Source organism: Brassica napus, unplaced genomic scaffold (assembly GCF_020379485.1).
Source record: "Brassica napus cultivar Da-Ae unplaced genomic scaffold, Da-Ae ScsIHWf_1230;HRSCAF=1757, whole genome shotgun sequence".
Classification (NCBI taxonomy): Eukaryota; Viridiplantae; Streptophyta; class Magnoliopsida; order Brassicales; family Brassicaceae; genus Brassica; species Brassica napus.
The window spans coordinates 213,162-235,100 of NW_026014653.1; the positions used below are offsets into that span (position 1 = coordinate 213,162).

The 21,939-nt window shown below is 35.2% G+C and overlaps 3 protein-coding genes across 3 annotated transcripts; 2 read left to right on the top strand and 1 right to left on the bottom strand.

The window, feature by feature from the left end:
* The first annotated feature begins 142 nt into the window (after window positions 1-142).
* On the top strand, window positions 143-5,456 carry LOC106399224 (cysteine-rich receptor-like protein kinase 15). Its single transcript, XM_048771641.1, has 7 exons — window positions 143-976; window positions 1,107-1,250; window positions 1,359-1,477; window positions 3,986-4,196; window positions 4,295-4,532; window positions 4,624-4,774; window positions 4,890-5,456. Exons 1-7 carry the CDS (start codon window positions 178-180, stop codon window positions 5,196-5,198), a joined length of 1,971 nt encoding a protein of 656 aa, XP_048627598.1. The 5' UTR covers window positions 143-177; the 3' UTR covers window positions 5,199-5,456.
* Window positions 5,457-7,103: 1,647 nt separating this feature from the next.
* LOC106399264 (protein NUCLEAR FUSION DEFECTIVE 4-like) lies at window positions 7,104-19,609 on the top strand. Its single transcript, XM_013839742.3, has 3 exons — window positions 7,104-7,551; window positions 17,993-18,915; window positions 19,021-19,609. The coding sequence occupies exons 1-3, from the start codon at window positions 7,243-7,245 to the stop codon at window positions 19,490-19,492; spliced, it is 1,704 nt and encodes a 567-aa protein (XP_013695196.2). The 5' UTR covers window positions 7,104-7,242; the 3' UTR covers window positions 19,493-19,609.
* LOC106406250 lies at window positions 19,360-21,756 on the bottom strand. Its single transcript, XM_013846878.3, has one exon. It carries the CDS (start codon window positions 21,073-21,075, stop codon window positions 19,627-19,629), a length of 1,449 nt encoding a protein of 482 aa, XP_013702332.2. The 5' UTR covers window positions 21,076-21,756; the 3' UTR covers window positions 19,360-19,626.
* Between the last annotated feature and the right edge of the window lie 183 nt (window positions 21,757-21,939).

Here is a 21,939-nt window from a genome sequence, read left to right on the forward strand (position 1 = left end):
GCATGGCCTTTTCCACTTTGCAAACTATTATTTTCATTGTTTTAAGTTTTTAACTTATTAAAAAGGCGTTTACTTTTCTTTTACTTTCATTGACTTTTGGTCGTCACAGACCAAGAGAGGGTTCACTTTATAAATGGGACCTTCGTAGTCTGAACCTCATATCGGGGAAACCGAACCATGTCTTCTCTTGCCTCTTGCATCTTCCTTTTCCTTTTCTCCTTCCTCACTACTATCTTCCCAGCTACTGCTGAAAGTCCCTACTTCGTACACCATCTTTGTCGGAATACGACAAGGTATTCACCGAACAGCATTTACTCCACCAATCTCAAAACACTTTGGTCCTCTCTCTCTTCCGCCAACGCCTCATACTCCTCCGGATTCCAAAACGCCACTGCCGGACAAGCCCCGGATACGGTCACCGGACTTTTCCTCTGCCGGGGAGACGTCTCGCCGAAAGTTTGTCGCGGCTGCGTCTCCCTTTCCGTCAAAGATATCGAAGCCAAGTGCCCGAATCAGAGAGAGGCCACTATCTATTACGACGAGTGCATGCTCAGATACTCTGACCAGGATGTTTCCTCGAACCTCACATTCGCTGACGCTTTTTTGATGTATAACGATTACAAAACTGCACCTAAGGATGTAGACCTGTTCGAAAAACTGGCGTCGACCACGATGATGGAAGCTGCCTTTGAAGCGGCGAATAGTTCTCGATATTTCTGTACGAGAAAGGCCAAGTGGATCGACTTCAAGGATTTGTTCGTCCTAGTTCAGTGCACTCCTGATCTGACAAGAGATGACTGTTTGTTCTGTCTGCTACAATCCATAAACGGTTTGAATTTTGAAAGTATTGGCTCAAGACTTCTTTCTCCTAGCTGTAATTCAAGGTACGAGCTTTACAAGTTCTACAACGAAACCGAAGTTAATACAACTATCCTGCCTCCACCACCGCTAGCTTCTTCTACCACTCCACGACCTAGTTAAGTCTTTCTTCTTACTTTGTTGCTTTTGCCCTCGTTTCTCGAAATAATCATATACAATTAGAGTTTTACTTTTTTAATTTAAATTTTCTCCTTGTGATTTTATAATAAACAAATGGTATTTTGTAGACGCAGGGAAAGGTGGGAACTCAAACGTGTTAGCCATAGCCATCCTTGTGGCTATAATAATGGCTTTGCTACTTTCCATAGCTGGTTATTGTTTCCTTGCAAAGAGGAAAAAGAAGACTTCTGATAATGCACCAACCTTTTATGGTTAAGATTTGAATGATTTAAAATCTTAATTGAGTTTGATTAGTGATAACTGTCACTGATCAGTCTATTTTTTTCTTATTGATTACTACTATTTTTATTGTGCACCAGGAGATGATATAACAACAGTAGACTCGCTGCAACTTGATTATAGAACAATTCAAACTGCAACAAATGATTATTCAGAGAATAACAAGATTGGGCAAGGAGGATTTGGCGAGGTTTACAAGGTATAATCGGTGATGTAACCAGGATTTTAGGGGCCTAAATTAATACTGGATTATTTTTATTTTTATTTTTATTAACGTTTTGTTATATAAATTGTAATTTTAAAGCATTTTGACAAAATATGAATATTTATCAAAAATATAATTTCTATAGTGATAAAAATATATTATATCTTGAAAATAAAATAATATGAAATATAATAATTAAATATATCTATAAATATGATAAATAAAACTATATTTATAATTCATACAGTAAATGTAGAAAATGTTATTATATAAAGTGATTTAAAAATGAATATATTTGAATAAAATCACAAAAAACAAAAAAAAAAAGCAGTTAAATACATAAATTTAGGATAATAGATGAATTTGTAATTAATAAAATAAACAATAACTGAAATAGATTCTTTAAATGATTTTTTGTACAAATTATTTCCATATAATATAACTAATTTATTAAATTATAAAGTTAAATACGCCTCTTCTTCTATGTCTAAGAGCATCTCCAAAAACTAGTCTATAACTTCAAATATGAAGTTTTTTGCTCTAAAAGAAACTTCAAATTTGAAGTTTTGAGAAGAGAAACTTTATATTTGAAGTTTCACAACTCAAAACTTCAAATTTGAAGTTTCATATTTTTGTTTGTATTTTGGCCCCTATAATTGCATATCACATTTTTGATTCTTAATTATTTTCTCGTTATCATTTTAATCCTTAAAAATTATAAATCATAAATATTTTATTTTTGTTTATAAATTTAATTTTTACACATAAAATTAAGTAAAATTTTAAATTAAGATTTAAACTAGACAACAACAATATAAAAAAAAAACTTAACAAAAAAACTTTTAAAAATTACATGAAGACATAACTATTACACAAATTTAAATATCAACAACACTAATAGTCACATAAATTTGATCAAGAACCTCCAAAATCTGCAAAATACTGTCCAATTTTTTTATGTAACCGAAGATAGTTGTTGTTTTTAATTTCTTTTCGCACAATTCTTTCTTCTTTAGATCGAATGTATTCACGAATATTAATATCACCGATAGAAGTTAAGTCTTTTAACAATATTTTCTTTTCCTCTTTTACTTTTTTTTCAGATCTAATGTAATTACAAGTATTAATATCACCCGATTTCAATAATTTTTAGCTCGTAATCTACAAATTAAAAATAAAGAGAGTCATTTTAACTTCGAAATGCACTAGATGATCATATATGCATAACGAAAATAATTTTGTGGAATCTTATGGTATTTTTCTTGAAATTTAATATTAATTATGTTATTTCTGTTTAAATTTTTATATTTTAATACAATATTTTACTAATTAATATTGTTGTAATAATTTATATATGTGCTAGTAAAAGTTTTATGAATTTAAATTAGTTATGAAAAATATAAGGACCATAATATAAAATACAAATAGTTTTGAAATTAAGTTTGAAGTTTTGTTTTTGGAGAACATCACCTTTAGACTTCAAATATAGAGTTTAAAAACTTCAAAATAGAGTGTATTTTTAGAGATGTTCTAAGAGCATCTCCAAAAAGGAACTCTATTTTGAAGTTTCCAAAACTCTATATTTGAAGTTTCAATGTGTTCTTCTCCAAAAGTAAAATTTCAAACCTAACTTCAAAATTATTTATATTTTACACTATGGTCCTTATATTTGTCATAGTTGATGTAAGTTCATAAAACTTCTATAAATAACTAGTACATATATATAAATATTACAGAAATATTAATTAAAAAAATCTTACACTAAAATATAAAATTATAAATAAAAGTACATAATTAAATATTAAACTGCAAGCAAATAGTACATTATTCCATAAAATTATTTCCGTAATGCTCTCATATATGATCAACTAGTGCATTTCGAAGTAAAAAATGATTCTCTTTATTTTTTGGAGCAAATTTACCAGACTATTAGTGTTGTTATAATATTTAAACTTGAGTAATAATTATGTCTTCATGTGTCTTTTTAATAATTTTTTTATTATGGTTTTTTGTAATATTCTTGTTGTTTAATTCTAGTTTTAAAATATTATAAAATCTTGTTTTAAAATTTTTATTTAATTTCATGTGTAAAACTTAAATTTATAAAACAAATTTGAATATTTATGAGATATAAAAGTTTTAAGGATTAAAACAATAAACAAAAAAATATTTAAGAATTATAAATATGATGTATAATTGTAAAGACCAAAATACAAATAAAAAGATGAAACTTCAAATTTGAAGTTTTGAAGAGTGAAACTCCAAATATAGAGTTTCACTTTTCAAAACTTCAAATTTGAAGTTTTGAAGTTTCATTTTGGAGAGGAAAAAACTCTATATTTGGAGTTATAGAGTTTATTTTGAAGATGTTCTAAGGCACCGCTCTGGATACCATCACTAGTATACATCATTAACTGCACGTACCTGACGCTGTATATTTTTCTCTGAAATTTTGTGCCAACCTATTTAAATAATTTGAATGATGCTCATATAAATGGATAGGGTACATTTTTGAATGGGACTGAAGTTGCGGTGAAGAGACTGTCAAAATCATCGGGCCAAGGTGAAACAGAGTTCAAAAACGAGGTTGTTGTTGTTGCAAAGCTTCAGCACAGAAATTTGGTAAGGCTTATGGGGTTTTCTCTAGAACGAGAAGAAAGGATATTGGTCTACGAATATGTGCCCAACAAAAGCCTTGATTACTTCCTCTTTGGTCAGTAGCATTTATTGCTTTCTTTCGGTGAATCTTTGGACTTTCTTAAAAAATTGGGGGTACCAATGTTTAAATTTACCATGAATGTACAAACATAGACCCTACAAAGAAGGGTCAGCTATCCTGGACACGGCGATACAAGATCATTGAAGGGATTGCTCGAGGGATGCTATATCTTCATCAAGATTCACGGCTCACAATCATTCACCGTGACCTCAAAGCAAGCAACATCCTCCTGGACGCAGATATGAATCCAAAAATCGCTGGTTTTGGAATGGCAAGGATCTTTGGAATGGACCAAACTCAGGAGAACACAAACAGAATTGTCGGTACCTAGTAAGTCATCATACATTTTACTTCTCTTATTTAAGTTGATGTTTGTAGAACATGATTTTGTCAATATACTAAATTTTGGTGAGGATTTCAGCGGTTACATGTCTCCCGAATATGTTATACATGGCCAATTCTCAATGAAATCCGATGTCTATAGCTTTGGAGTGTTAGTTCTTGAGATTATAACTGGTAGGAAGAATAGCAGCTTCTACGAGAGAGACGGTGCACATAACTTGGTCACATATGTAAGTTGAGGCAACCAGTTTTTCTATATACTATTTTAGTTTAACATACTTTTATATACACCTCTCTTACTATAAGCAACGATTGCAACAATTAATTGGTTGACTAATATTATAGGCTTGGAGACTGTGGACTAATAAATCAGAGTTAGATCTTGTGGATCCAGTTATAGTAGATACTTGCCAAATGAGTGAAGTGGTTCGATGCATCCATATCGGTCGTTTATGTGTTCAAGAAGATCCTATAGAGCGTCCGACCTTTTCAACCATTTTGATGATGCTCATAAGTAACAATGTGATTTTACCAGTGCCTCAACAACCAGGGTTTGTCACTCAGACTAGACCGAAAAAAGATCTGCCTGATTCGAATCAATCTACGATGACCAAGTCTGGTATATGGTCTGTTGGTGATGCGTCTGGTCACTGATTTATATCCTCGTTGATTATGGTGTTAACCTTCACGCTTGCATAATTGGTAATTATTGAAAACACGTGTTGTTTTTGGTTGATAATTCGGTACGTAGTAGTTTCGTTTTGGTGTGGTTTTATTATAGTTTTACAAATCAACATTTATGTTTTACAAAATCAACATTTATGTGATTTCTCTCGTATTTTAAATTTGGTTGAGTGGCGAATAAGCACAACTCACACTCGCATCTAATAATGAATAAAAAATCTTATCACCTTCAGGCTTCAGGAATAAACCTTTAGCATTTGATTCACGTGAAAACAAAAGGATTCAGAGAAGGGGCCTTACTAATATTCGTACCATTTTTTTGGTCAAACTAATATTTGTACCTATCACTCGTTGTGTTCATAATTTAATAAGATCCATCTTTCAACCTTTCTCTAGCATTCGATTATGTTAATAGTAGATTTGATCACGATTGCATATATGATAAAAATGGAACATAATCGGTGAAAAGCTTTAATTAGTAAGCTAGACGCAAAGAATCGGTAACCAAGTAAGCTGTAACTTTCACATGCTGCGTAGTATCATTATTGTCCAGCAGTCATTTGTTTTTCCTTCTGTCGGCAAACGATTCTGTAATCTTATGAAGTAAAAAAATTTCAACAGTTTGATTCTATAGTAGAGATTATGCAACATTGATCCAAGAGACAAAACAATCTTTGGGAACTAAACTTGCAACATTTTTACTAAGTTATTAGCTTTTCTTTTGATGAGCATGAACTTGTAACAAAGTTTAGGTTCAGCTAGGAGCCTAGAAGGGAGATATTTTCAATATATATTGCATGCAATAGCTTGATGGTGTCTCCATCCTTGAAGCTTATGAGGGTGAGTGTTGCTGACTAGGGCTGGCATTTTGAATTCTTTGAATCTCCACAAAAGTTCTTCTATCCATACAAGTCTTATTAATCTGCATTACAGCTTTGTAAGAGCGTATATATGCATGCTTCCATCTCTAAGGATCTTTAAGTGGGCTCTATAGAGGTTGATCCCTTAAGAATAACCAACATTTAACCACTTGAACTTTGTGGTTTATATGACACCGATGAGCCATCTACAAACACAACAAGATGTGTTTTTGACACCGATGATCCATCTACAAACACAACAAGATCTTTAAGTGGGCTCTATAGTTTGCTTTGACTATAGCTTCCCGGACTGGACTGTTTTTGGGAACCATTTATTCTCTCTTTCTCATTTTAAAATGAGCAAGTATGAATGTGATCTTCTCTGGATCTATAGAAGGAAACAGTTTCAGACCACATGCATAGTTCCATCAGTGCTTTACTGCTAATGTTAGTTTGGGATGGACCATCTCTATCATTCTCAAATTCATTCAAGTCCTCCATATCAAATGAAAGGGAACAACTTAATAGGAAAGACTGATGGCTATATCAAAGTACAAATTCTCAATACTGCCAGCTAGCGACTTATTTATAAGTTGCTCACTTGGAGGATGTTGAGCCGGAGACAGCTCCCAGCCTCCCAAATCTCTCTAGAGAGAGCAAATGGTTACTGTGTTTTCTCATTATTTGTGTTTATTTTTAGCAAATGTATTTGCACTTAAGTAAAATTAAATAGAGACATTTAAGGATTGTGTTTAAGAAAAAGAGAGATTTAAGGAGAGAAAATATAATACATTTTTGACATATACCAGTCCTTAACATATACCTTACCGCCACCATTGCTAGACTCTAGTCATCTCCAAAAGACACTTTTAAATCTTTTGCCTTTGAAACTTTTAAAATAATCAAAGTTTGACACGTAACATGAGAGTTGTTTTATATTATAATATAATTTTAATTTATTTGGTCAGCAAAATAATTGTTTTATTTGTAATATAAACACACACACCAAAGGAGAAAGTTTCACACTCACACACAACCACCTCGCGTTCTCTCTACCATACAATTACAAACAAAAGCAAAAAAAAATAATAATAATAAACAAAACCAAAGCCTCAGAGATTCGATCTTCATTCCCCGACGCCGGCGGAGATCTTATGGCGGGACAGTCGCGAAAATGGATGATTCTAGTGGCGACGATATGGATTCAGGCTTTCACCGGGACGAACTTCGATTTCTCGGCTTACTCTTCGGAGCTGAAATCGGTTCTGGGGATTTCGCAGGTGCAGCTTAACTACCTCGCCGTGGCTTCCGATCTCGGGAAGGTGTTCGGGTGGTCGTCGGGGCTCGCGCTGATGTATTTTCCGATCTGGACGGTGCTTTTCGCGGCGGCGTTTATGGGGTTCGTCGGTTATGGAGTACAGTGGCTCGTCATAACTAACTTCATCTCTTTGCCGTATATTATGGTAACTTCACTCTTTTTTGATCAAACTGTTTTTTTCATTCATTTAAATTGTTTTCTTAATCATTATTGAGAACCACTACTTTATAATAATGTATTATTTTAAAAGGAAAAACATTATTTTATCATATTCCTCTTTTTTATTGAGAATCACTATTTCTTTCTACTTTTTGATCAAACTGTTTTTCATTCATTTAAATTGTTTTTTTAATTATCGAGAAGAGAACCACTACTTTATAATAATGTATTATTTTAAAAGAAAAAACACTATTTTATCATATTCCTCTTTTATTGGGAATCACTACTTTATGACTGAGCATAATTCGTTATTAATTAATTAATCTAGGAGATAATATGTTCATGAAAAAAATCGTGAAAACATAAAAGAGAAATGAAGAGAATGTAATAATCTACAAATTGTCTTTCATTTTTGAGAAATTGAAATATTATCCAACGACGCATTGGTTACTCAAAAAATGAAAAAAAAAAGTTTAAATTTTGAGTTTATGTATTTTTTCTTATTAGACTGCAAACCTAGTTTAGTTAAAGTGACACATATTGTTTCATGATTTGTTAGAGTTTTAACTGTGGTTGTTTTGAGCTTATGAAATGATATCTATGGCGACTTTTTTCTTGAAATATAAATCATTTGGGGAAGAACAAGTTGTATCGGGATTTCACTCAATTTTTTTGTGCTCATACGTAATTAATCGATTATTTAGTTAAACAGACAAGTGTGTTTAGTTGACCCACCACAAAAAGACAAGACGAGTGTGTTTTTAGTCGAATTGTTATTAATATAATCCAAACATTAATTTTTGAAAGTTGAAGTATAGACAACTTATCTTGTAAAATTATTAGTTCTTTCAAAATGCTATAATTGTTATAAAAAGAACTGGTATTTTATTGTATCGCAGGAATTTAAATAAAGGCGAAATTTTATACCCGTAGAATTTTTAACACTGATATAGAAAGAGAGAATTTCTTATTATAGAGAGAGAAGAGATTGAGGTGTTTTTTACAATGAACGAAAACGTTCGTATATATAGAAAGAAATTTACTGCGCAAATAGTGCAGCAGACTCCACATTTTTTTATATTTTCAAACATTACGGCTGGCTGTCTTTCATAACACTCCCCTTGGGGACCGGTGCCACTATCCACTCTCGCTTAACGTCTTTGTTGCCTCGTTAAAAACCTTTCCAGGAAAACCCAATGGGAAAAACCATAGTAAGGTAAAAAGAGTACAACCACGTAAGCTCCCCCTCGAATAAGCAGTCATAGATCCTTCTGATGACGCATTCCAATGTTATGGATGTGTTTTCTGAATACCGAGGTAGGGAGTGATTTTGTGAAGAGGTCGGCTGCATTGTCGCATGATCGAACATATCTTACTTCAATCTCTTTATTCTTCTCGAGCTCTTGAGTGTATGAGAAGAACTTCGGAGGTATATGTTTGGTTCTATCGCTTTTGATATATCCTTCCTTCGTTTGAGCAACACATGCCGCGTTATCTTCATATAGAATAGTTGGCTCCGTATTTTCGTCAATCCCACTGCTTGAACAGATGTGTCGGCTTATTGATCTTAGCCATACACATTCTCTACTTGCTTCATGGAGTGCAATGATCTCAGCGTGATTTGAAGAAGTAGCAACAAGTGTCTGCTTCTGAGAACGCCAAGATATGGCGGTGCCTCCAATTGTAAAAACATATCCTGTCTGGGATCGAGCTTTGTGTGGATCTGACAAATAACCTGCATCTGCAAAACCAATCATTTGACCTTTTGAACTTTTAGGATAAAACAAGCCTAAATCAGTTGTTCCTTGAAGGTAACGAAAGACATGTTTAATTCCATTCCAATGTCTTCGCGTAGGAGACGAACTGAATCTCGCTAAAAGATTAATGGCAAAAGATATGTCAGGTCGAGTACAATTTGCAAGATACATAAGAGCTCCAATTGCACTTAAGTATGGAGTTTCAGGACCAAGTATTTCTTCATTTTCCTCAGATGGTCGAAACGGATCATTTTCAACATTAAGTGATCTAACGACCATCGGGGTGCTAAGAGGAGTTGCTTTATCCATGTTAAAGCGTTTCAATACTCGTTTGGTATATGTAGACTGGTGTACAAATATACCCTTTCGAGAATGCTCAATTTGTAATCCTAGACAATATTTTGTCTGCCCGAGATCTTTCATCTCAAATTCTCCTTTCAGATAGTTTGATGCCTTTTGGATTTCGTTTTGAGTTCCAATAATATTAAGATCATCAACGTACACCGCGATTATCACAAATCCGGATGTTGTTTTCTTTATGAAAACACAAGGGCATATAGGATCATTCGTGTATCCTTCTTTTGTTAAGTGTTCGCTGAGACGATTATACCACATTCGTCCAGATTGTTTTAACCCATATAATGATCTTTGCAATTTTATTGCACATAACTCTTTAGGTTTGGAACTTAACGTTTCTGGCATTTTAAATCCATCTGGGATTCTCATATAGATATCAGTATCTAATGATCCATATAAATATGCCGTAACGACATCCATGAGACGCATTTCTAAATTTTCATTGGCCGCTAGGCTCATCAGGAATCTAAATGTGATTGCGTCCATGACAGGAGAATAAGTTTCCTCATAATCAATTCCTGGCCTTTGAGAGAAACCTTGGGCTACGAGACGAGCTTTGTATCTTGTAATCTCGTTTTTCTCATTTCTTTTTCGGACAAACACCCATTTGTACCCAACAGGTTTTACATCTTTGGGTGTGAGCACAATAGGTCCGAATACATTTCGTTTGTTAAGCGAATCTAATTCGACTTGAATTGCATCTTTCCATTTTATCCAGTCATGTCTCTTTTGACATTCATATACAGACTTTGGTTCTGGATCTTCGTTTTCTTCATTTATTTCCTTTGCTAAAAGGTATGAGAAAACGTCATCAATATCATCCATCTCATTTCGTTTCCATATCTTTCCATTATGGATGTAATTGATAGAAATCTCATGATTTCCTTCAGATTCAAGATGCTTTATATTGTCGTTAGATTCACAATTTTCTTCGTCCAAAATATTTTCTGTTATTTTGGGAGTATCATGCTTTTCACATTCCTTACGTTTTCTAGGAAGTTTATCCTTTGAACCAATAGGTCTACCGCGCTTTAAACGTGTTCCTGATTCACGTGTATCAACTGCCGTTCCACCATTTTGTGGTATTTCAATACGAGCAGGAGTATTTGCAGCGGGTATATGTGATTTAGTTACCATTTTGGTATCAGCAAATGCATCAGGTAGCTGATTTGCTATATTTTGTAAATGCATGATACGTCGAACTTCTAGTTCTGACTGTTTCGTAGGAGGATCAAGGTGTAATAACGATGGTACACTCCATTTGATCTCTTTTCCTACTTGTTTATTGTCTCCCCCTAGAGTTGGGAATTCTTTCTCATTGAAATGACAATCGGCAAATCGTGCCGTAAACACATCACCAGTTTGTGGTTCTAGGTATCTTATTATTGATGGAGAATCATAGCCAATATATATTCCCAACCGTCTTTGCGGTCCCATCTTTGTACGTTGCGGTGGTGCTATTGGAATATAAACCGCACAACCAAAGATTTTTAGATGAGAGATATTTGGTTCTTTTCCAAATGCTAACTGTAATGGGGAATATCTATGGTATGCACTTGGTCTTATCCGAATTAGTGCTTCTGCATGCAAAATAGCATGTCCCCATACAGAGGTTGGGAGTTTTGATCTCATGATCAATGGCCTTGCAATTAGTTGCAGCCGTTTAATTAATGATTCTGCCAAACCATTTTGTGTATGAACATGAGCAACAGAATGCTCTACTTCAATCCCTGATACCATACAATAATCATTAAAAGCTTGGGATGTGAATTCACCAGCGTTATCTAATCTAACTCTTTTAATTGGATAATCTGAGAACTGTGCTCTTAATTTGATTATCTGAGTTAGAAATCTCGCAAATGCCATATTTCGAGATGATAACAAACAAACATGTGACCATCTACTCGATGCATCGATTAATACCATAAAGTAGTAGAATGGTCCACACGGTGGATGTATTGGTCCACAAATATCACCTTGGATTCTTTCCAAAAACTTTGGTGATTCTTTGTCAATTTTGGTTGGTGATGGTCTTATGATTAATTTCCCAAGAGCACACGCATCACATGTCATTTTATTACTTTGGTATATATCTTGGGTTTTTATTGAATGACCATGTGAGCTTTCAATGATTTTTCGCATCATTGTAGTGCCTGGATGACCAAGACGATCATGCCATAATGTAACATCTTCTGGATTTCTTTTGATCACAAGATGTGATTCTATAGCATCAATATAAGTGTGATGCAATCCAGAAGGAAGTTCTGGAAATTTTTCCAGTACAAGGCCTTTGCCTGATTTTTCAGAAGTTATATACAAATACTTCTTTCCATTCTCAGTTGCAGACTGAGTGTTATACCCTTGACGGTATATATCTTTGAAACTCAACAAATTTCTCTTAGAATTTGGAGAATATAAGGCATTATCTATGGAAAACTTTGTTCCATTAGGCAACATAAAGTTTGCCTTGCCAATTCCTTCGATCAGGTCTGTAGGACCTGATATTGTGTTTATAGTCATTTTTACTGACTTTAAAGTAGAGAAATATCTCTTATCCTTCAGTATAGTGTGCGTTGTGCCACTATCTGGTATGCAAACTTCTCTACCAATTTGTTTAGTTGTTGTTCCATTTGCTTTCTTATCCATTTCTGTAACACACAGTTAATATCAATAAAGAAAATAAACTTTCATAAGTAAACATATTATGCATCAATAACAAGTACACAATAATTATACATTAGATATTTTGAAATACAACATTATTTTGAAAGTGAAATACATAATATTTTATGGCATCACTAGGCATTATTAAGCTTGATCAGTACAAGCACTTCAATTATTTTGATGAGTGGCCTCGTCGAAATCTCCCATAAAGTCAGAGGATTCGAGGTATGTCGATGTTGTACCCACAAGGTGTTCATTGAGATTTACTTCCTTTGCCTTGCCTTTAATAGATTCTTGGTACAATTGGCATAGATGCCGAGGAGTTCGACATACTTGAGACCAGTGTCCCTTCGATCCACATCTGTAACAGACGTTCTCATTTTTATGAGTAGGGTTTTCTTGGGTTTCTTTCCCTTTTACCCGATCAGATCGATTCCATGTGTTGGATCCCCTTCCTCTTGGGTTGTTACTCCTTTCATGGTTGCGGTTAAATCGATAACCACGACCACGACCAAAACCACGATTGTGACCACGGCCACGACCACGCCCACGATAGGAATAATTTCCTTTTTCCGGATTTTTTATATCCGTTGCATTTACCTCAGGAAATGCTTTGGTTCCCGTGGGTCGGGCATTGTGGTTTTTAATGAGGAGTTCATTATTTCTCTCCGCTATTATAAGCGCCACAACGAGTTCAGAGAACCTCGTATACCCACAATTTCTATATTGTTCTTGTAGAACATAATGATTTTTGTGGAACGTTTGGTAAGTTTTCTCGAGCATTTCTGCTTCCGAGACAGGCTTACCGCAATAATCTAATTGCGCCGCTATTCTCAATATAGCGGAATTGTACGTTTCCACTTTTTCAAAATCTTGAAATCGTAGATTTTTCCACTCATCGAGTGCATGGGGGAGAGTAATTTTTCTTTGGTTATCAAACCTCTCCTTCAGAGCTTTCCAAAGATCTAAGGGATCTTTGGTTCTCGCATAATCATGCGTAAGATTTTCATCTAGATGCCTTCTCAGAAATATCACGGCCTTAGCCTTTTCATGAGAGGTTGATATATTGCCGTCTTTTATTGTTCCGAGTATTTCCTCGGAATCTAGATGAAGCTCCATGTTTGTAACCCATGCCGTGTAGTTTGTCCCAGTTACTTCCAATGCCGGAAACTGAAGTTTCTCGATTTTTGCCATTTGTATTTCTAAAGCACATAAATAAAAATTATTAGAATATTATTCATATTAAAAGAAACCGTTTACATTAATCATGCAAGCAATTACAAGGAGAAGCGATGTAAAGAAAATTAAACCGATATTCATCTTAAATTCACTCGGAGTAAATTCTCCAACGAATAAACCATAAATAGAAACACAAATAAAAATGGCACATAAAAACAAAAGTGCGCGAATCATCTTTCTTGAAATGAAAAATCGGAGGAGAGCGATTTGAAATTTTTGAGAGAAGATGAAATGTTTTGGATGATGAAATGGAGTGAAAATGAGTTGTATTTATAGATGAAAATTACTGTTCATGACCGTTGGAGAAAGGGGAAATTTTGAAAAATTTTCTTTGTGACCGTTGGGGTTAAATCGAGTGCACCAAAAATTAATCTGAAAATATCGTATTAAACCGTCAATCAAATCTATAAAATTTCATAAAAGTAAAAAAATTATGACAATGAAATATTTATGTCATGACAACAAATCATGCGACGGCTCAGCCGATCAATGCAGAGTAATAAATAAATTATATGGCGGCTCGGCCGACCAATTAATAATAAACAGAATATAAGGCGGCTCGACCGACTAATAAATAATAAACAGGATATAAGGCGGCTCGGCTGACCAATAAATAAATTAAATTACTAATAAATAATATAGGCGGTATTCCGGCCACTATAACATGATATAAATAATAGTAGAGGCGGTATACCGACCATTATAACAGGGTATAAATGATACAAATAAATTTTACCAAATTGAGAGTGATCGTGCTGATAACGTGTTATAAAAAGAACTGGTATTTTATTGTATCGCAGGAATTTAAATAATGGCAAAATTTTATACCCGTAGAATTTTTAACACTGATATAGAAAGAGAGAATTTCTTATTATAGAGAGAGAAGAGATTGAGGTGTTTTTTACAATGAACGAAAACGTTCGTATATATAGAAAGAAATTTACTGTGCAAATAGTGCAGCGAACCCCATATCTTTTTATATTTTCAAACATTACGGCTGGCTGTCTTTCACAACAATAATAAAATTTATCAAATTGCTGAAAGATACAAAAGACTGTTATGAAAGACAGCCAGCCGTAATGTTTGAAAATATAAAAAGATGTGGGGTCCGCTGCACTATTTGCACAGTAAATTTTTCTATATATACGAACGTTTTCTTTCATTGTAAAACACACCTCAATCTCTTCTCTCTCTATAATAATAAATTCTCTCTTTCTATATCAGTGTTAAAAATTCTACGGGTATAAAATTTCGCTTTTATTTTAATTCCTGCGATAAAATAAAATACAAGTTCTTTTTATAACACGTTATCAGCACGATCGTTCTCAATTTTTGGTAAAATTTATTTGTATCATTTATACCCTGCTATAATGGTCGGTATACCGTCTCTACTATTATTTATATCATGTTATAATGGCCGGAATACCGCCTATATTATTTATTAGTAATTTAATTAATTTATTGGTCGACCGAGCCGCCTTATATCCTGTTTATTATTTATTGGTCGGCCGAACCGCCTTATATTCTGTTTATTATTAATTGGTCGGCCGAGCCGCCGTATAATTTATTTATTACTCTGTATTGATCGGCTGAGCCGTCGCATGATTTGTTGTCATGACATAAATATTTCATTGTCATAATTTTTTTTACTTTTATGAAATTTTATAGATTTGATTGACCGTTTAATACGATATTTTCAGACTAATTTTTGGTGCACTCGATTTAACCCCAACGGTCACAAAGAAATTTTTTCAAAAATTCCCCCTTTCTCCAACAGTCATGAACAGTGATTTTTATTTATAAATACAACTCATTTTCACTCCATTTCATCTTCTCTCAAAAATTTCAAATCGCTCTCCTCCGATTTTTCATTTCAAGAAAGATGATTCGCGCACTTTTGTTTTTACGTGCCATTTTTATTTGTGTTTATATTTATGGTTTATTCATTGGAGAATTTACTCCGAGTGAATTTAAGATGAACATCGATTTAATTTTCTTTACATCGCTTCTCCTTGTAATTGCTTGCATGATTAATGTAAACGCTTCCTTTTAATATGAATAATATTCTAATAATTTTTATTTATGTGCTTTAGAAATACAAATGGCAAAAATCGAGAAACTTCAGTTTCCGGCATTGGAAGTAACTGAGACAAACTACACGGCATGGGTTACAAACATGGAGCTTCATCTAGATTCCGAGGAAATACTCGAAACAATAAAAGACGGCAATATATCAACCTCTCATGAAAAGGCTAAGGCCGTGATATTTCTGAGAAAGCATCTAGATGAAAATATTACGTATGATTATGCGAGAACCAAAGATCCCTTAGATCTTTGGAAAGCTCTGAAAGAGAGGTTTGATAACCAAAGAAAAATTACTCTCCCCCATGCACTTAATGAGTGGAAAAATCTACGATTTTGAAAAAGTGGAAACGTACAATTCCGCTATATTGAGAATAGCGGCGCAATTAGATTATTGCGGTAAGCCTGTCTCAGAAGCAGAAATGCTCGAGAAAAGTTACCAAACGTTCCACAAAAATCATTATGTTCTACAAGAACAATATAGAAATTGTGGGTATACGAGGTTCTCTGAACTCGTTGTGGCGCTTATGATAGCGGAGAGAAATAATGAACTCCTCTTTGAAAACCACAATGCCCGACCCACGGGAACCAAAGCATTTCCTGAGGTAAATGCAACGGATATAAAAAATCCGGAAAAAGGAAATTATTCATATCGTGGGCGTGGTCGTGGCCGTGGTTTTGGTCGTGGTCGTAGTTATCGATTTAACCGCAACCATGAAAGGAGTAACAACCCAAGAGGAAGGGGATCTAACACATGGAATCGATCTGATCGGGTAAAAGGGAAAGAAACCCAAGAAAACCCTACTCATAAAAATGAGAACGTCTGTTACATATGTGGATCGAAGGGACTGTGGTCTCAAGTATGTCGAACTCCTCGGCATCTATGCGAATTGTACCAAGAATCTATTAAAGGCAAGGCAAAGGAAGTAAATCTCAATGAACACCTTGTGGGTATAACATCGACATACCTCGAATCCTCTGACTTTATGGGAGATTTCGACGAGGCCACTCATCAAAATAATTGAAGTGCTTGTACTGATCAAGCTTAATAATGCCTAGTGATGCCATAAAATATTATGTATTTCACTTCCAAAAAAATTAGATATTTCAGTTGTGGTAAATACTTAGTTATAAAACTAAGGTGCTTACTTCAATTTGCACATGTATGTGTATGTAAAAGTATATAAAGATGGTTGATACATATATAAAGATACTGTTAATTAATATTAAATGATTTTTTTTTCAAAATAATACATGAAAAATAAAATTCTTAAAATAAAATTATTTAAAAACAAAAATATTGTAAAATTTATATAAACTATAATATATAACTTATCTTTAATTCTTTAAATATATGTATATATATGCATATAACGGATCCAACTGGATATCCGTTCCTATAAATATTGATATTTGTGATTTGTTTTTTTACGGATATTGCATTTTAGTATTTGATTTGCTTTGTAAAGTAAGGGATATCCGGATTTTCCGGTTCGAATCAAAACGGATGTTCCTGTTCCTAACTCCTCCCCGGGTCGTTCCCAATGTTTGGCACTTTCCATACTTCGTGAGGATAACGTATTGGCAAGAATGTTAGACCAACCCGAGAAGAATTAGAAGAGTGGCTTAAAAGCTCCTTTAAGCCATAAAATTTCCCTTCATTTATACGAGATTCATATTTCTTTTTTAATCCCGTATGAATTCTAAGGCATTCCTTTCACTTAAGGTAAAAAGTATTCCGGCATTCGAAGGGAAGTAGACTACTCAAGAATTTGACATTTTTTTCTGTCATAATTTTGAATTCACTAAAGAATCAAAATGAATAATTGGTCTTGCTCTATTCGTAAACAGTAAAAATAACGTAAAGAAGAACCATGCTTCTGAGTTTTATATTAAAAAACATAAAATATATAGTGTGAACATTTTTATGTAGAGTTTGGTTGGGAAGCTCTCTGCAGGTGACATGTGTCCATTTTAGTGTGAACATATCTATTACAATGCTTTCACGTGACATATTGTCTAATTTAGTGTAAACGCATTTATTACGATCTATTTAATATATAAGGGATATAGTTTTGACGCAATTCACAACTCACATTTTTTGTTGTCGTTTTGTTCTTTCTATATATTGGTGTATGCATTTATTTTTTAAAAACTTCGACAAGGTTCCAACAAGTCTTCTTCTTGTCATTTTCGGCTTGGCCGCCTTGTGTTTGATGGCTGCTTCAAAAACCTGCAATTATTTTTGATATAAAATATGAATAAATCAATTTTATCTGCATTGTTTTTTAAGAAACTTTTGATTAATCTTGGTTGCCTTGTGTACAGGTGTTCCTCTGTTGCTTACTTGCTGGTCTAAGCATCTGTTGGTTCAACACAGTCTGCTTTGTCCTCTGCATCAGTAACTTCCCTGCAAACAGATCACTTGCTCTTTCCCTCACCGTCAGCTTCAACGGTGTAAGCGCTGCTCTATACACTCTCGCTTACAACGCAATCAACCCAACCTCTCCAGAGCTCTACCTTCTCTTAAACGCTCTTATCCCTCTTGTCATCTCTTTCACTGCCATCATCCCTATTCTTCGCCAACCGCCTTTCGAGCCTCTTCCACCAGATGGAGTTCGCCGTGACTCTCTCATGTTTCTAATCCTCAACATTCTCGCCGCTTTAAACGGCGTTTATCTCCTTCTCTTTGAGTCAAACTCCTCTGCTTTAGCCTCTGCTCGTCTCCTCTTTGGTGGAGCTATCATTCTCTTGATCCTCCCTTTATGTATTCCCGGCTTAGTCATCGCTCGGAACTGGTATCTTCGCACCATCCACACCAGTTTCCGTCTAGAAGGTTCAGGTTTCATTCTTGTTGATCCTGATGAGCTTGAGTTGCATAAAGGGATGCTTGCACATGAAGCCAATAGAGCAAGCTACCAGTTGCTGAGCGATGATGTCGTGCCACACCAGGTTAAGACTATGGCTGTGGAGGAAGGTGATACTGGTGGTGAGTTGCTTATCTCAAGAGGTCAGCTTGAGCTATTGGGAATTGAACATTCTTTGTGGCAGCTCTTAAGCAGAGCTGATTTTTGGTTCTACTATGTCGCCTACTTCTGCGGTGGAACCATTGGACTTGTGTACAGCAACAACCTCGGTCAGATTGCTCAGTCTTTAGGACAAAGCGCAAACACCACAACTCTTGTCACACTTTACTCATCTTTCTCATTCTTTGGAAGATTACTCTCTGCGACACCAGACTATATCCGAGCGTAAGTGAAATTTATTAATTTACCTTATTTACTAATTTATCAAATATTAATTTATAGAGTTTATGGTTTGGTTCTGCGGGTTTTGACTTGGTTTAAGTTGTGCAGGAAGGTTTATTTTGCAAGAACCGGGTGGTTAGCAATCGCGCTATTACCAACACCAATCGCGCTTTTCTTGCTTGCATCATCAGGAACCGCGTCAGCACTACAAGTTGGAACTGCTCTGATGGGTCTAAGCTCAGGATTCATATTCGCCGCAGCTGTTTCCATCACATCAGAGCTTTTTGGACCAAACAGTGTTGGAGTTAACCACAATATCTTGATCACAAACATACCAATAGGATCATTGATCTATGGATTCTTGGCTGCATTGGTCTATGATTCACATGGTACGACAGGGATCAAATCCATGACCGACTCTGTTGTGTGTATGGGACGAGGTTGCTATCGCATGACGTTTGTGTGGTGGGGATGCTTGTCGGTACTTGGACTAGGTTCGAGTCTTGTCCTGTTTATAAGAACTAGAAAAGCTTATCAACGGTTTGAACAAGCTCGGATAAGTTCAAACATTGATTCATAGAAACTTGTCTCAATCCCCCAATGGCTTGTGTGTATATTATTATATGTAGGATCTACATTATAACAGAAGTTATAATGGACTGTTATACATTTTATATAAACAAAGATTCACTTTCCATTTCAGTACTTACAACTTTAGGGATATATACAAAACCTCTGATCTTTAATACAAAGAAACAACCTCTCATAAGCCAAAGCCATCTTACTCGCTGTGAACATCTCCGCCGCATACTCTCTACACTTCCTCCCTCTCTCAGCCAACCTCTCCGCTCCTTCGGCCACGGCAGCTTCCATAACCGCCGTCAAAGCCTCCACATTAGGTGCAAACATAAACCCAAACTCATCATTCACCACAACACTCCTCTTTATGCTCGGATACCTCGACGCCATCACTGGTTTACCACTCAACATCGCTTCCATCAGCGTTAAATCAAGCCCTTGTGGTCTAAGCGTCGGATTCACGAATATATCGATCCCGTTGTAGAAACCCTTGAGCTCATTTGGATTTAGGGATCCCAAAACGGTAACTTTATCGCCAAGTTTCTTGTAACGTTGCTCCCACGGACCTGATCCAGCCACCACGAGGTGAACATTAGAATGCGTTTCGATTAGTTTCGAGAGAGCTTCGAAGAGTAACGGATGTCCTTTATCTTTCACCAATCTCCCTGCGACTCCTAAAACAATCTCCGATGACTTTTCTTGTAGCCCAAGTTTCGACCTAAACAGAGAACGTAGCTTCTTGTCTGAACTGAATCCCTTTTCATCGACTCCGTTGAGGATCACGTGGACCCTTTTCTCCGGAATCTGGTAAACGTCTCTTAGCATTTCCCCGCAGCTATCGCTGATTGCTATATGATGAGCATAATTGTGAAAGAATCTGATTTCTTCAAGTATCTTGGGAAGCACGGCACTGTGTAGGCTTGCGTTGAAGCTTTGTAATCTTTGTTCTCCTGGTTTGCGGATAAAATCTTGGTAAATGCTTGAGTGTAAGCTCTCTAGCGCAATGCCGTGCCATGTTACCGCTAGGTTTGGAACCTCCCGGGCCTTCCAGTACGGTAAAGACACGCTCTCGGAGTGGACCACGTCAAAAGGTTGTTTCTGGTTCTCTTCTTGGTAAAGCTCCCATGCTTTTCTGTATTGCCATTTGCCTGGCTCTGAACCTCCGTGGGATTGTATTGTAGGGTTTATGATTTTGTTGGTTTCAAGGGAAGGGTCTAAGGGAGAGGTGAAAACGTGGACGCGGTGTCCACGTTGGGCTAGAGCAGTGTAGAGAGTGAAGGCGTGGCGTTCCATGCCGCCGGGGTTGGGTCCATCGGGCCATTTACGGGAGAAGACCGCGAGTTTTAGAGTTTTGGGAGGAGGGTTGGTTAAGGAGAAAGCAAGGCGGTTCCAGGGAACCAGGGCGGTTCGGAGGTCGCCAGACCACGGTGGCTGATTTGAGACATAGAAGGAGGAGACTACGGCGGTTGAGGAGGAGGAGCAAGAGGAGGTGCGGAGTAGGAAGAGATATAGGATGCTAAAGGGGACGGTGAAGAAGAGGAAAGTGCAAAGTCTTGGTTTCTTGGGTCTGTTTTGTGAAGGCATTGTTTTGACTTTTTCTTCTTCTGTCTTTACAGATTTTAGCTTGTCTTAAAAGAAAAGATACAACTCAGACTTAGCTCTAAACTGCAAACTCGAGCTGAATAAAAGAATCAAAACGAATAATAAAAAACATGGAACGAATCTGGCTCAGCTCAAGCACAAGAACACAAGAACTTTGAAGTGAATCAAGAGCAGAGAGAATGGATTTTGAGTTTTTATTAGTCTCGAGGTTTTTAGTCGACGGTGGTTACTTAATTCCACATGCCGAAAAACGCGCGTATCACATGGCTCATGATTTGAATAAATTGTTATTGGGTCCTCATATGTTGTGTGGTGTTTCTTTAATTGGCAAAGACTTTTAATTATTGATCAATTTGTTTCTTTTTTTTATAAAATATGTCTACAAAATAAATTATTTGGAAAGCAAAATAGAATATGAAAAAACTCAAAAACAAAGTAGACTTTGGCAGGAAGTATACTATTTATATATTGAGCTTATTTATCATGCAATGATTTTATATTCACAATATAATATACTTATTCCGTTTCTTAAAGATAGATGTTTTGGTGTTTTTACACATATTAAGAAAACACATTAATTATGCAATTTTTTTTTTGAAATTATCAAATTTCAATATTTTTTAATCGATAGTTTTTCAATAAATCCAATTAATTTTTTTATTTTTTTTCTAAAATTTTTATCTTAACAAAACGGAGGAGGTATTATGCAAGTAGATTGTGATATTGTATACTGATTAAATATTGAGCTTATTTTTCATGCAATAACTTTATATTCACAATATAATAGATTATGCAAGAAGATTTTGATATCAAGTATACTATTTATATATTGAGCTTCTTTACCAT